The sequence below is a fragment of the Podarcis tiliguerta genome (assembly GCF_965153285.1).
Source record: "Podarcis tiliguerta genome assembly, chromosome: 11".
NCBI classification, from domain to species: Eukaryota; Metazoa; Chordata; class Lepidosauria; order Squamata; family Lacertidae; genus Podarcis; species Podarcis tiliguerta.
Genome location: NC_139544.1, coordinates 40269164 through 40285807, shown reverse-complemented (window position 1 = coordinate 40285807; position 16644 = coordinate 40269164). Strand labels below are relative to the sequence as shown.

General features: G+C 44.2%; 1 protein-coding gene across 4 annotated transcripts in view; it reads left to right on the top strand.

The window, feature by feature from the left end:
• The window catches only part of RAB3C (RAB3C, member RAS oncogene family), a 114088-nt gene that overhangs the window by 46046 nt on the left and 51398 nt on the right, over positions 1 to 16644 (top strand). For all 4 annotated transcript variants that reach the window (XM_083404353.1, XM_083404352.1, XM_083404351.1 and 1 more), the window contains exon 3: positions 5452 to 5570. In XM_083404353.1, coding sequence (XP_083260479.1) covers positions 5452 to 5570 — 119 coding nt within the window. The remainder of the gene's footprint in view (positions 1 to 5451; positions 5571 to 16644) is intronic.

Genomic DNA, 16644 nt, shown 5'->3' with positions numbered 1-16644 from the left:
AGCATTGGAATGCAAAAAGGACAGGCAATACTAGTCAAGTATGCAAAATAATTGCAACCTCCTTTTCCTACCCACGGCATTGAGACTTAAAACAGCACAGTCCCAGAGTTGACATCACTGAAGCAAGGTGGACCAATGACTTGAAGCCTTTATATATTGAGGGATGGGAGTTAAACCCTAGAAATTAACAAACGGTAGGATTTTGATTATTTAGAGTATTGTAGGGAAGATTGCAGGCTCATGGCAAAGTACAAGCTATGATTCCTTTCCAAGCCAGAGCCTCACCTGGGGTTATAGGTGCTGGTACGGGGGCCCCTGGGTGCTCCAGCCCCCACAACATTCCCCATGGAGGGGCCAGGCACCCAAAGATTTTTGTGCCGGGGCCGTGCGCACACGCTACTGTGGCTCTCCTTGTTATGTACTGAAGTTCTCACCCTGGGCCAGCAGGGGGATACTGTAGATAGTTTTCACTCAGGTCCACATATGCAAATAAGGAATTGAAAGTGACGTTCAGTGATTGGATAGTTACAGAAAGTTGTTACTGTTGCTTTGTAGTTGAGCTCTACATAAGCAGGTTGGCTGAACCCTTCAGCCCAGTTCTGTTCTGGGCCTGTGAATAAACAAAAGCTGTTTGAAGAATTGCTGTGTCGTCTGATATGTTCACCCACAACTTAACACTCCTTCTCCTCTCCCCCTCCCAGGTCAGACCTGACCCAGGAGTGGAGCTGGGAACGAGGGAGCTGGCAGCAGCCCTGTAAAGGAGTGAGGCGGCGCTGTGGCAACGCAACTGGCTCTGCCTCTCCTACTCCTCCTCTCTGCCCGGTGTAGGAGAGGGGCTCTGACATGATGCTGCTGCTGCCGCCACGACTCTCCTCTCCACCTGAGCAGAGCTGAGGCTGGGTGTGAGGGAGCTAGCTGCTCCCTTGGGTGCAGGAGAAGGGTGGCAACCCTGCTGCTGACACCTTTCCTCCACTCCGACCCCAGGTCAGGCCTGATCCGAGAGCGCAGCTGCTGCAGGAACGAGGAGCCAGGCTCCAATGAGGGAGCCTGTGGGAGGGAGGCACCTGGTCGCACCCCCTCTCAAAAATGTGCCTGGGGCCACTGCACACCCACTGACAAGCGCATGTGATGTCAGGCATGCACGCCAGCAAACATAGCCTCAGACACCCACGGTCCTGGGGGCAAGCTGGAAGGCCTGTCTAGGATAGAGGCATTGACATGGCCAACAGTGTTGATGGCCCATCTGAGAGGAATCTTGGGCCTGGGGCTAAGCAGACAGAAGGTTGCCATGGTAACTGTGTGTGAAGTGGCAGGAAAAGAGAGTCTTTAGCAAGGTGTGCAGAGAAGAAGAAGGGAGTAAAAAAAAAGATTCATATTGAGCAGGCTGGCTGAAGGCTGGCTGGGAGAGATGCCTTGGACTCCAGTGCTGCACTGCTATGGGGAACAAGCCCAACTTGAGGTGACCATGCTGTAGGACAGGCTTCCTCAACCTCGGCCCTCCAAATGTTTTTGGCCTACAACTCCCATGATGCCTAGCTAGCAGGACCAGTGGTCAGGGATGGTGGGAATTGTAGTTTTAAACCGAGGTTGAGGAAGCCTGCTGTAAGATCTGGACTCCCTTCATGCAGGCTGAATGTGTAAATAGGTGAATAAAGCATATTTCTTAAAGCTACGACAGTCTCTACTGCAACGTCAGTTCTCCAAAGGAGCACAGACTCTGGGTGAGTGCCTGGAACCCCCTGGAATATTGCACTTTTTGGCAGAGAGTGGGGCTGGCACCCAACTCCTGTAACAATATAAAATACAGAACTGCCACTTCTAGCGTTTGCTAATCTTGTTTCCTTTATTAAACCCATTTTTCCCCTTATGTTTTTCACTTCAAAACATGCTGTGTGTTGAAATAATGGGGTTTTGTGGCCTTTGGGTTTTTTGTTTGTTATTGTTTTTTGCTGGATTTGTGCTGTTGCTGGCATGATCGGAGGAGCAGAGAAGAAAAACTACGCATTTATTTTCATTTTGCAGGCACTTCATGGAGCAGATGCACCATGGTGCTAAAGGCTAGTACAGCAAATGAACCTGTATTTTACATGTACAGTGGTGCCTCGCAAGACGAAAAGAATCCGTTCCGCGAGTCTCTTCGTCTTGCGGTTTTTTTCGTCTTGCGAAGCAAGCCCATTAGCGGATTAGCGCTATTAGCGGTTTAGCAGCTATTAGCGGCTATTAAAGGCTTAAGGGATTAGCGGATTAGCTGCTAAAAGGCTATTAGCGGCTATTAAAGGCTTAAGGGATTAGCGGATTAGCTGCTAAAAGGCTATTAGCAGCTTAGATCAGCTGATAAGCGGCTTAGATCAGCTGTTAAGCGGCTTAGCGAACAGCTGTTAAGCGGCTTAGGGGCTTGGGAAAAAGGGGAGGAGGGGAAAAAAACCCCAGGAATCACAAGGCATTTTCGTCTTGCGAAGCAAGCCCATAGCAAATTCGTCCTGCGAAGCACCTCCAAAACGGAAAACCCTTTCGTCTAGCGGGTTTTCCGTCTTGCGAGGCATTCGTCTTGCGGGGCACCACTGTACTACTATCAGCTGCTGGGGGTTCACAGGATTGGTTATTCCTCCATACAAAACAGGTGAAAGTACTTTATCCAGGAGAAGGGATTTAGGGTGCCCTTCTTATGGACAAGCTAGTTCTCTGTGGATCTTTCTTTTAGCATGTAGGGACATTGGCACATGAATCCCCATCTGTACCCTTCAGTATCCAGTGCATTCCCACCACCAGCATGTACACACAACAGTAGCCACAATACACATCTATCCTCTTGTTTCCTGAGAAATCCATTTATGTCACATGATTACTCAAATACCATATGGAAATCAATGGGGAAATGTCAGGGAAACAGAATAAACTGCCATGTGAATGCAGCCCCCTCCAGCTCTGATTTTAGGAGAATGTCATGAGAAAACATGCAAATTGCAGGCTGATTCAGATCTGGCAACCTGTGCAAATCAGGTGGATTCACAGTCCCACCACAGTCCTGTGCACATTTCATAGGATCATAGAGTTCGAAGAGACCCAAGCGTCACCTAGTTTACTCTCTTTTTTTAAAAAAGTATTTTTTATTTAAGATTTCTTGGTTTACAGAAGTATGTGCAATGTCTTTTTTTTCAAGTTACATTTTCTATGGGTCAGTTTCATTTGTTGAGACATTAGCGTTACATTAGGAAGAAAAGGGGGGAAGAGGTGAAGGGGGCCGTGGGGGTGGGGTCAGGTGGCAATGTTTCTATTTTACTTAATGTCTGTGTGGGGTTTTGTGTCAGCATTGTTTGTGCAGATTCTCTTTGCTATTCGCTTGTGTTCCTTTGGTGGTGAGAGAGGTTGGGGTTGGCCCAGGGTGTGGTTGTTTGTTTGTGACTGGCTGTGGTGAACTTTGTTTTCATGTGTGAGTGGTGTGGGTGGGTGTTTTTGAATCAGGTTAGCCATATTGATTCGTATGCTGTTGGTGGGTTCTTGTTGGGCTGTGTATGTGATAAAGGGGAGCCATACTTGGGTGAAGGCATCTTCTATTTGTCCCCGTGTCAGTTTCAGCTTATTGGTTAATTTTTCTAGTGAGGCTGTTCCCCATACTACTTGGTACCATTGGTCCATGCTTACTCCTGACAGGTCTCTCCAGTGTCTGGTTGTGCTGTTTCTGGTTGCTGAAAGTAGGTGGGTTATGATGTTTATTAAACTTGGATAACTTGCTCCTAAGTAAGCATTCATGGGATCGGCTTTCCGGACCGTAATCCAATGCATATATAGAAGGAAGTGATCACCCCTGAACACAGTGGGACTTGCTTTTGAGTAAACACTATTATGTCTGACTATAAATACATGTTTGTTACTACCCTGGATGTGCATGGATCATTACTAAAGGATATCTGTCAAACAGCCACCATAGTGCAAGCATATTTGAAACTACTTCATATATTTCTAGCTGGTACTAGAGCAAATGAAAAGGCTCCATCGAAAATCTTTATGTATTTTCCCCTGTTCATCCAGGAAGAAGATGGATTGCCATGGTAACACCATCATGGAACAATAGGTCAAGTTTTTATCAATATTCGTCAGGCTTGTTCTGTTAGATTTTGCTTAGAAAGTGACTCTGGGCTAAAAGACAGACCATTACATTTTGGATTTAAAGCTAATCTGATCAGTGGGTAAATTAGGACCAGTGAGCAAGCAAGATTGAATTGATAAACGAATTGGTTTTTACATAGAAGCTCAAATTGCAGTTTAATGAGGAATGCTAGCATTGTTTTACAGCAAGAAATGTAAATGAAATATGGAAATGGATTATCCCATGCTTTTCATTTGCATAAAAGTCAGGCATAATGAAAGCAACAGAAGGGATAAAAACTGTGCAGAAAGATGGTTCAGGGAAATATTAGCACATTATTAACTGAAGCCATCTTTAGTGATATTAAATACTTTAGAGAGTCTTGTGGCACCATAAAGACTAAAGCCACAATAGCTCTTGCTTATAAAACTTGTGCTTAAATTAGTCTTTAAGCTGCCACAGGACTGTGGAATTTGCAGCAACAGACTAACATGGCGATCCTTCTTGAAACAAAATATTATAGAGTTTGAATGTGTTTGGAAACAATCCAAAGAGAATTGAGGTTTATTTAACAACTGTCACAATAAATGAAGCTTAAGCACCCTGTTAACATTCTCTGGATCAGTACATATGGGTAAAATCCACCAGGAAGATTTCCTGTGCCAACAACCAACTGAAATGAAACAATTTTTTCTTTTTGATGTGAGCTGCAGAACTGTGGGTAATGCTGAGAATTTCCTTCTTTGATTATACCCATGTAACAATTTTTGAGAGTGAACACAAGTAATGGAGGGCGGAATGGAGAATGGGTTTGATATAAAGGAGTATGGTTCACAAAGCTGTTTGTTCACAGTATATGTAAACTGACATGAGGTGGAGAGGCCTCATGTCTCTTGTGGGCCAAACCTCTTCATTTGCCCAGGGAGGCCATTTTGGGAGAGCCACACCCACTGCCCTACAGCTGACGTCATACATGGGGCAGGTAAGTGCGGCTTCAAAAGAACATTTGGAAGCTTAAAGTGAGCTCCCACTTGCTCAATGAGGGGGTTTCCATTCAGTAGAAACCATGTCTCCTTCCCATTGTGGCTCTTTGAACTGCTGAAAACCAGAAGTTCAAACAGCAGTGGTGGGGCTGTTTGAAAGCCCTTTTTAAACAGACCCACACCACTCTTTGAATCTCCAATTTTCACTGTCATTATGAAATCAGGTGCCTGATTTATATAAAATATAATTTCTATACTGCTTACTTGCCAAAATGTTGCTTCTAAGCGGGAAGTATGATTGCTGCTTTTTTAAAAAAAACAAAAAAACCACAAGACTTTTGACAACTTGTAGCCACAACTGTCTATATTTAATTGTTTTAGGACACAGCCGGTCAAGAGAGATATAGGACAATTACGACAGCCTACTATCGGGGTGCAATGGGCTTCATTTTAATGTATGACATCACCAATGAGGAATCCTTCAACGCTGTGCAAGACTGGTAAGTCAAATTTGGGATAGAAACAAATGGGAAATATGGATAGTGAATTTGGCAGCCAGATTCCTGTTGTGATTGTGAAATATCTCAGAGACTTGATCTGTAGGAACAGATGCAACTTTCCTAACAAATTCTGTCTTGCCATCATGAATTTGATTTTGAGAATATTTTGCATTTTTCTGTTGACATCAGTGTCAGGTTTCTAGTTCTCACATTGAAAGCTTCAACCCCACTCACTACAATCCAACCTGAGTGACTGTCTCTGTGCTGTGGTCACATAATGAATCCATTATAAATTGCCAGGTTTGATGTGATTAAGCTTAAGAATGTTTGGGAATTTGTCAGTATATTACTTTGTAATTCCTGTGGGGTACAAATGAAGTTGGCAAGAAGTACTTGACTTCTGAATAACCAGGCATTGAATGTTGTGTGATTCTAAGGTTGGTTTACTGAGATACCTTGATGGCGTAATTCGTATTAAGAACAGAGACTGTGTTAAGAATATTTTGGTAGCGGGGGGAAAAAATCAGTGTTTGAATCGTATTTTTTAAGTTTTAATAATTTTATTGTTCTATACTGCATTTTAATTGCTGCCTTTCTTCTGCGTGCCACACAGAAAACTTGTGTCGTCGTTATTATTTATTTAGAGGGCACCACCTATTCACAAAGAGCAGGTAGAAAGCAGCACCAAGGGACTTGAAATCTAAAATCGAAATTCAGAAACAACAAAAGGAGGAGTGAAATGGAGACCTGGGTAGCCAAGGGAAGAACATGTGATGGAATCAATCACAGTGCTTCTGCTTAGGCACTAGAGAGATGATTGAAAGGCTTCCTGGAAAAGTTGAATTTTCAGAAGGGACCTTTGTACCTTTCCCAATCTCTCTAGTCCGATGGTTCTGCTTCTTCCTATATCTGGAATGGCCATTGGTTTTATACAAATTGGAGGACCCCCCTCCCCTTTCTGCTTCACTGACCTTCCCAAAATTGATTTCTTCAGCAAACTTTTGATCTCAACCTCTCTTGCCTCCCCTTGCTTGCTGATGCTCCCCTCCTATCTGATTCTCCCTAATCTCTTCCTCTCCTTTCATCCCTGTCTAATGCTAGCTTACAAATCTTCTGGGTAGGGATGGAACAATTTTATGTTCTGTACAGGACATTGCACTCTGGGTAATGCGTCATTCCTAAATGAGGATAGTTGCCACAATCTTGCACTTCTGAAATTATCATGAAAACTGTGAAACAAGGAAGGAGGGTTGATTTTACTCGTCAGTGATGCAGTTGTAACACTCAATCAACACAGGGCAGAATACCAGCAGTCAGAAGCAGAGTTCACAGAGCATATTTATTCTAGAAAGTGCTGTTTTAAAGCCCAACACTTTTCAAGCAAAATTCGACTCTTCATCAGGGGAAATTTCCATTGCACTCTGATTTGAGAAGGCTCTTCAGTACATGTTCTCAATTCTTGCAATGCCCGTTGTATGACAAAGCAGTGTGATTTAATATCCCTCTTGTGCAGATTTTTATTTATCTTTTTTATTTTCTATATTTCTCTCATGCACTTCAGACAGTTACGGTCTCCCTAAGTGACTCACATCAATTAGAGAGAGAGACAGGCCCTGCCACCAGACTTACAAGCTAAAATGAAATGACACAAAAGGGAATGAAGGATCAAGTCTTCAGGGCCAAAACAAAGTGATGAGCTACAAGCAATTTAATCAAGTTCAGGCCAGGCTGGTCTTCCCTTGTTGGTGTTCTTGCTTGAATTGCAATTGGTGGCTCTTGGCTGATGGATGGGGCCAGAGGGTCCCCTTTCCCCTTGCTTCTGCAGTTCCAGGGCAAGTGGAAGTTGAAGTTGAATACTCTTTCTGGTAGGAAAGGGGAAAACAAGCTCCCAGTAGATGCATCTTCTTTGACCAATGGATGGGGTTTGTTTGGGACTGTGCACATCTGAACACTGTCTCTTCTCCATCATCAGGAAATAAGGCCTTCTGAAACACAAAGGAGACTGGAGAATTTTGCTCAAATGTGCTAGCTATGAGAACCATTTCCCAATGTAATCTTAGCTCTATTCTGTTAGTTGGCAGCACAGGACCGACTGCTGTCTGTCTAGTAGAGGTTGCCCGTTAAAAAAAGCATGTTTTCCAAATACAAAACAGAATGACACGATTAACTTCAGTTTGTTTAATTTAGGTAGCTGAGTGCTCTTATAATGTGTTCTTGGAGCAACAGAGACACAGTCAGAGCTTTCCCAGAAATTTATATTTCCTAAGAAAATATAACAAATGGAAAAATAGTGGATGATTGCAAAGGCAGCTCTAGAGACGAGGGAGAGACTTCAGACTCTGAGAAGGGCAGAGGTGTGGGAATTGTAGGTGTAATTAAAAAGGTACTTTGTGTGTGAGAGAGAGAAGACAGAATGAAGATTTATACATTTCCTTTTTTATGCTTTGTCCAAATATCAGAGGTAGGCATGGAGATCCTTCTGTCAATATAAATCCAACAAAAAAGATAAATAGAAAGGAAGGCTTTATTAAGGTGGAGTCCAGTGAGAGTCAGAATGAAGAAAAAGAGTGCTCAAAGCAAGGATTCCAGTCTAAGGCTGTATTCTCATGGCAGTTTGTTGCATTTTCCTGATGTTTCTCTGTTAATTTGTAAAAGTCCATTCCAGAAATATAGCTGGGTATTGTGGAGCATTCCTTTCCATGTTATTTGCAAACAGATACCTTTCCAGAAGCAAACAACGCAGAAAAGAATGCTAAATGTACACTATATTCCGCTATATTTCTGTTTGTGGTATAATGTATAATGTGGCAATTAGCAGTTAGAGAAACATTGGGAGAACAGAATAAATGCAGCCTATGTCAGACTTAAGTTTATCACGGCAAAACCATTTCCTGGAATTCCCTAGAATTAGGGATTCAGAGTGGGCAAGAAAATAAATCAAGTCAAGAATCTCAAAACTTAATTAAACAGATGCTTGAACAATTATGGAGAGGGGTTGTCTCTCTAGCCCTCTTCAGACATTCAGCTTCATCACGGAGGATTAAATGTGTCTGTAGACAGCCCAGTGTGTATGCTGGTTCTGCCACAATACCTCCTGTGTGCCAGCTATGTTCCCTCGTCCTCAGACCTTCACTAGTTTAGTCTGAAGGTCTGAAGAGTCCTTCTAATCATGATCATCTGAAATCAGCTAGAAGTCTCTGCGTGATCAGGAACCCTGCATTATCAGACTTCGGTGTATGTTTTGCATGTACGTTTTATCCACGTCATATAGCCTAATAAGTGCTAGGTTCCTTAATCTGTACTTTCATTCAATATGACAGGCACCACAGGTGGTCACCAGGCTCACCTATAAATGGCTTAACAATTGCCATTCAGAGAGCTTGTGACAAAGGCAGAATTTGAACCAGGAACCTCTTCAGTCGCAGCTCACTCTTGCCCGCTTGGCTACCCAAGCAATCTTGGTCAATTGCAGGCGAGCTGCGCTGGAGGCATTGTGCCTTGATTCAATAAGGCTTCTCCTCCCATTTTATCACATCCTTCTGTGTCTCCAGTGGCATCATTCCAATGCTGGGAAAAGATGTGCTTTTCAGCTCTGCTACCTATCATTCATTGGGCACTCTGTCTCATTAATGTTTCAACATTTGCACTTTTGCTTCCCATCGATTATTTATAGAATTAAATCCAGTGCTCTGCTAGCACAGAGCAAAGGCTGAGAGGAGCTACACCAGGGGTCAGCAAACGTTTTCAGCAGGGGGCCGGTCCACTGTCCCTCAGACCTTGTGGGGGGCCGGACTATATTATTTGTGGGGGGGGGATGAATGAATTCCTATGCCCCACAAATAACCCAGAGATGCATTTTAAATAAAAGCACACATTCTACTCATGTAAAAACACACTGATTCCCGGACCATCCACGGGCCGGATTTAGAAGGCGATTGGACTGGATCTGGCCCCTGGGCCTTAGTTTGCCTATCCATGACTGCTACATCAAATCTTGTTGTGATGTGGCAGCTCTGATTAAAACTATCCTGCCCGTTCTGAGCGTTGGCTTCTTTCTCAGTTTTGCATATTTTGCACAATCGCACATCACATAAGAGTTGGAGGGAGCCTTGTAGGTTATCTAGCCCAATGCTCTAGTCAATGCTGGACTTCCATAGCTAGAGCAACAGGTGGATGTTCAGTGACCACTGCCTGAAGACTTTCAGCGAGCTTGTTCTGACAGGATGAGCCTGGTTGAAGAAGGAGATATTTCCACTTCACCTTTGGTAAACGATAGTTAAGCTATGGAATTCACTCCCATGAGAGGTAGCGATGGCCACCGACATGAATGACTTTAAAAGAGGATTATACAAATTAATGGAGGCTACTAACCGTGATAGCTGTACTCTGCATCACAGCCAAAGGCAGTATGCCTCTGAATACCATTGTCAGGTGTGCTTGCAGGAGCCAGGCCCTGTGACCAATAGGACTTTGCAGGACTGAGGCCTTCCTAAGTTTTTTCTGAAGAGGCAAGGCCTGTGAGGCTGATTGGTAACTCACAGCACCTGGTGGCAAGAGCTGGGAAGGGATATAAGGTCAGCATTGCCCTTCGGCTCTTTGCCACAGCAACACGCTTCCTGCGTTGCTGCGTTTGGCTTTTTGCTTCCTGATCCTTGAACCTTGGCTTCTTGACTCCCTGCTTCGTGATCCTCGGACCCCTGACTTTGTGACTCCTTGCTTCTTGATCCTCAGACCCTTGGCTTTGTGACTCCTTCCTGACCCTCGGACCCTTGGCTTCTTGACGTCTGGCTCTCTGGTCCTCTCTGGTCCTTCTGGTTAACTGCTGTGAGGACAGCATGTTAGACAAGATGGTCCATTGGCCTGATCCAGCAGGCTCTTCTTATGTCTCTTATGTTAATTCTAGCCTGTACCACCTCTGACTTCAGATGAGTGATGGCCAAAAACAAAACACTCTCCCCCATAACAGTGATAGAAAACATTAAATGCACATAAACAATAAGCGGAGGAGTACTTCCACCCACTAACTAGCCGTTAAAAACACAACACCAACACAAAGATTCAGTGCAGGGACGTAATTATGAGGTCAAAGACCTTTTTTTTATATTTCTTTGTAGGAAAATGTCTGGTGCATACCTGGATATTTGAACATTTACAAAGGAATGCAAACGCAACAAATTGCCCATGTTTATAAAATGGAAATGGTAATTGTCTGTCCCCAAGGGTGGTATTAGATTCAAGCCATTTCCCGTTCTGCAGTGCTCAACTTCTTTGCACGAAAGGCATTTTAACAGTTAGGTGCAAAACTATAACAATATTATTGTTTTATTGTTTATGCTTCCTTGCCCAATTGCTTTTCCCTGGTACGTTTGTCAGTTTTGCATGCCCCACTTAACAATATCTGTGCTACCTGCTGTGAGAGAGAACCTTGCAGAGTAAAGATGAAAAATACATAATTTGCAAAGCATTGAGAGAACCAGTTGCAATACACTTTTCCTGTTGTTTTGAGAGCCCAGTTGTATTAGTTTGTGGGATATCTTTATCCACTTTTTCCTGTGAATGTGGAAACCTGTGAAAGCATTTCAGCAAAATACATGATATAGTTTCATGGACATTTCATGTGTGTAGTTTGCTCAAAAGCTGCCCTGCAGAATGGATTTTGCAGCCATTTTACAAATTGCTCCCATAGGTAGCAGAGATGGCCACCAACTTGGATGAATTGAAAAGAGGATTGGGCAAATACACAGAGAATAAGGCTATCAGTGGCTAATAACAATCCATGATGGCTATGGTCTTCTTTCATGGTTGAGGCAGTAATACCTCTGAATATCAGTTGCTGTAACCATAGGAGAGGAGAGCGCTCTTTTGCTTGTGCTGGTTTTAAACAATGCAAAAGTTGGAATTAAGCAGGAATGAAGAAACACTGAGAGGAAATGGCAGTGTAAATAGTTGCAGAAGTTTGAATAGAACAAGCAGAGGAGCACTGAGGGAAAGTGGCGGTTTAAAGCAAGGTTTGAGTACAACAGAAAGGGGGTTGGGAAGAGCTCTGTTGTGTTAGCTTTCAGGTACAGTGGTACCTCAGGTTACAACCGCTTCAGGTTATAGACGCTTCAGGTTACAGACTCCGCTAACCCAGAAATAGTACCTTGGGTTAAGAACATTGCTTCAGGATGAGAACAGAAACAGCGCCACCGCAGCACAGCGGCAGTGGGAGGCCCCATTAGCTAAAGTGGTACCTCAGGTTAAGAACAGTTTCAGGTTAAGAACGGACCTCCGGAATGAATTAAGTTCTTAACCAGAGGTACCACTGTATTAGCTTTTGTGTTGCAGCTGTCTCTGCTATTTCTCATTGTTAAAACTGGAGTTTGTTTGTTTGTTTGTTTGCTTGTTTGCTTGCTTAAAAACCTCAGTGTCCTTCCACTCCTACTTTCTTCAAACCTCTGTCATTGTTTAAAATTGGCATCTTCCTCTCAGTATCTTTCCATCCTGCTTTACTAAACTTTTTCTGCTTGTTTTAAACCACCACCTTAGGTTTTTAAAAGCTGTCAGTATCATAATATCAAAGTGCAGAAATCTGTGGTTCAAGCACATGTAGGATATTGTGCTCAGCTCTTGTTGCTGCACCTCAAAACGAATATTGTAAAACCAGGTCAAGCAAGCAAAATAATAATTGGGATTGGATTTCATAATTTAATTTGGATTTCTTAATTTAGGGGGGAAAGATAAATAAGGGGCATATATGATAGAGATGCAAGTTGTGGAGAAAGTTAGTAGAGGCTTTGCTCCCTCTGTCATATTACTAGAGCCAGTCCTTTTTTTCTTTAAAAATGTTTAGGGGTTGTCAGGGAACTGCCATCGGCTCAGGGGCGAGGGGGGAAGGCGGATGGATTACAGAGAGCCCCAAAGATCGTGGGAAGCAGCACTTCCTCAGCGGAGGAAGGAAGCCACGCCTCTAGTGGGGAGGAGATGCTGGGCTCGGAGGATGCAAGGCGGTGCCAGGACACCTTGCCTGAGCAAAGCGGGGAGGAGGGAGGTCCCCCTTTACCCAAGCCTTCCTTGCGCAGTAGTCTTTTGCACAGAGAGGGGAGGTGTAGGCTGGGGGTCAAGAGACTACTCTGCTGGGGAAGATTTAAGGACCGCCCTCCCTCAGATTCTGCCAGTGAATGAGCAAGACATGGAATTGAGGCGCTCTGCATTGTAATGGTTTTTAGCACTAATAACAAAGCTTTAGAACAGACCAGTGAGGCATCTTGCCTGATTGCTCTCGAGCAACCACCCGATAGCCATAACAGGGGTATTCTCATTTTCCTTCTCATATTGAAGTACTGCCCCTCAATGAGGCCAAACTTAGATTCACAAAATGTTTAGGGGTATGCGTACCCCTGTTCCCCCCAGAAAAAAGCACTGACTAGAACCAAGGGTTATCTAATGAAACTGAATGCTGGAAGATTCGAGATAGGCAAAAGGAAGTACTTCTTCTAATTTGCTACAAGTGCAAGAACCATTAAAAATATGATCACTGTCATCCCACCCCCAGCTGCAATCTGCACCTGTTTAAATAGTGCAGCCCTGAATTCATAACAGGAATCACTGTAAGTTTAGTTGGTTACATCAGAACTGGCCATTACTGCCATGTCTGGGCTCACTTTTGGAAATGATAGAGGATGGTTTAGTGGACACATGGGGCAAATATGGAACTGATCAATACTCTGAGTGATAGCGTAGCTGGCTTGATGCCACATGTCAGGAGAAGTTAATTACACACACACACACACACAAATGCACACTGCTTCTGTGCTTCTTCACTTTATTGCTTCCATTTCACTGCCAGTAATTGTTTTCAATGAGCCGAGGCTCCCACACTGGAAGACGTACAACTGCTGCTGATATCTGTGACAATCTTTAAAGTTAACGAACCCTCCCAACGGCAACACTGCACTGTCAAAGTGCAGAAAGTGCAAATAAATCTCTGCCAGAGCTTTAAAATGCATTCACCCAAAGCGCAGGGGGATTATTTTGCCAGTTCCTCTGTGTACCCAGTGGATCACATCCAACATGTGCGCCACACATGCCTGTTCACCCTGTGCTGCTATGTGCAGGAAGAAGAAAATGGATGACGATCCGGCCAGAGTTAAGCCCTTTTGATGTAAATTAGGTGGGACTTGCTGGCTTTGGCTGGATCACGTCTGTCGATTGTTGCAATTACGTAGCTATTTGTGAAAAATGCTCTCTTTAAAGATGGGGAGGCCAGTTTAGAGCCCTCAAATTATCAGTTAGGCTGATGAAACAAAGAAAAGACTTGTGCAAGATAAACCAGTCACAGAGGAAAAGAAAATACAGATGAAAGTGCAAATGAATGTCAGACTGGTTTGAGAGAGGTTCATATATTCCTAGGTCAGATTTTGGGCAGCCATGTCAAAAAGCCCACATAGGCTTTAATATCAACAAATACAAGCCAAATACTGTATTTTTCCGTGTATTGGACGAGGTTTTTTGCCTCAAAAATCACGTCAAAAAACTGGGGTCGTCTAATACATGAATAGTGGCATGGGGAGTTAAGCGGCGTGGCGCCAGCCATTCGAGTGGTTGGAGCACAGCTTCCCCCGATGCCACTGCACGCAGGAAGCGCTCCCTGGATCATTTCCTGCACGCGGTAGCACCAGGGGACGTTGTTGTTGTTGTTTAGTTGTGTCCGACTCTTCGTGACCCCATGGACCAGAGCACGTCAGGCCCTCCTGTCTTCTACTGCCTCCCGCAGTTTGGTCAAACTCATGCTTCGAGAACACTGTCCAACCATCTCGTCCTCTGTCGTCTCCTTCTCCTTGTGCCCTCCATCTTTCCCAACATCAGGGTCTTTTCCAGGGAATCTGCTCTTCTCATGAGGTCGCCAAAGTATTGGAGTCTCAGCTTCAGGATCTGTCCTTCCAGGGGAGGTTGCGCTCCCTCAAACCAAATGGCTGGCAAATTCACCCGACACCGCTGCACGCCAGAAATGATCTAGGGACTGTTTCTCACCCACAGCTTTGTGGGGGGAGAGGCTCAACAACTTCGGGCCATCTCCCCTCATTTTCTTAAAATTGAATAGGGGGGTGTCTTATACAAGGGTGCGTCTTGTAGACGGAGAAGTACGGTAGATGTGGAAATGATGCAAGGCCACATCCCTACTACTACTAAGGTTGATGACCTGGTTAGTGGGGTAGAAGTGGAAGGATCATTAGGCGCGAGTGATCATGCTCTTCTGAAGTTTACTATACAGCGGAAAGGAGCAGCCAAGCATACTAGGACTCAATTTCTTGACTTTAAGAAAGCCTACTTCATAAAACTTAGGGAAGTGCTGGGTGAGATCCCATGGACAGTAATACTAAAAGGAAAGGGAGTTCATGATGGCTGGGAGTTTGTTAAGAGGGAGATAGCAAAAGCACAACTTCAGGCAATACCAATGAGACGGAAACATGGAAGGTGCCTAAAGAAGCCAGGGTGGCTATCTAAAGAACTTTTAACTGAGTTAAGATTAAAAAATGATGAGTACAAAAAATGGAAAAGGGGGGAAACCACCGAAGAGGAATTCAAACAAATAGCCAGCACGTGTAGACACAAAGTCAGAAAAGCTAAAGCACAGAATGAACTCAGGCTTGCTAGAGAGGTTAAAAGCAACAAAAAAGGCTTTTATGGGTATGTTCGTAGCAAAAGGAAGAGCAAAGAAACAGTGGGGTCACTCAGAGGAGAAGATGGTGAAATGCAAACAGGGGACACAGAAAGGGCTGAACTCCTCAATGCCTTCTTTGCCTCAGTCTTCTCTGATAAAGAAAACAATGCCCGACCTGAAGAATTTGGAGCAAATGATTCAGCAGAGGAAACACAGCCCAGAATAACTAAGGAGATCGTACAAGAATACTTGGCTAGTTTAGATGCATTCAAGTCTCCAGGGCCAGATGAACTGCATCCAAGAGTATTAAAAGAACTGGCAGATGTGATCTCAGAACCACTGGCAGTCATCTTTGAGAATTCCTGGAGAACAGGCGAAGTCCCGGCAGACTGGAGGAGGGCAAATGTTGTCCCTATTTTCAAAAAGGGGAAAAGAGAGGACCCAAATAATTACCACCCAGTCAGTCTGACATCAATACAAGGGAAGATTCTGGAGCAGATCATTAAGCAAACAGTCTGTGAGCACCTAGAAAGGAATGCTGTGATCACCAATAGTCAGCATGGATTTCTGAAAAATAAGTCATGTCAGACTAACCTGATCTCGTTTTTTGACAGAATTACAAGCCTGGTAGATGAAGGGAACGCAGTGGATGTTGCCTACCTTGATTTCAGCAAGGCATTTGACAAGGTGCCCCATGATATTCTTGTAAAGAAGCTGGTAAAATGCGGTCTTGACTATGCTACCACTCAGTGGATTTGTAACTGGCTGACTGACCGAACCCAAAGGGTGCTCATCAATGGTTCCTCTTCATCCTGGAGAAGAGTGACTAGTGGGGTGCCACAGGGTTCTGCTTGGGCCCGGTCTTATTCAACATCTTTATAAACGACTTGGATGATGGACTCAAGGGCATCCTGATCAAATTTGCAGATGACACCAAACTGGGAGGGGTGGTTAACACCCCAGAGGGCAGGATCACACTTCAAAACGACCTTGACAGATTAGAGAACTGGGCAAAAACAAACAAGATGAATTTTAACAGGGAGAAATGTAAAGTATTGCACTTGGGCAAAAAAAATGAGAGGCACAAATACAAGATGGGTGACACCTGGCTTGAGAGCAGTACATGTGAAAAGGATCTAGGAGTCTTGGTTGACCACAAACTTGACATGAGCCAACAGTGTGACGCGGCAGCTAAAAAAGCCAATGCAATTCTGGGCTGCATCAATAGGAGTATAGCATCTAGATCAAAGGAAGTAATAGTGCCACTGTATTCTGCTCTGGTCAGACCTCACCTGGAGTACTGTGTCCAGTTCTGGGCACCACAGTTCAAGAAGGACACTGACAAAGTGGAACGTGTCCAGAGGAGGGCAACCAAAATGGTCAAAGGCCTGGAAGCGATGCCTTATGAGGAACGGCTAAGGGAGCTGGGCA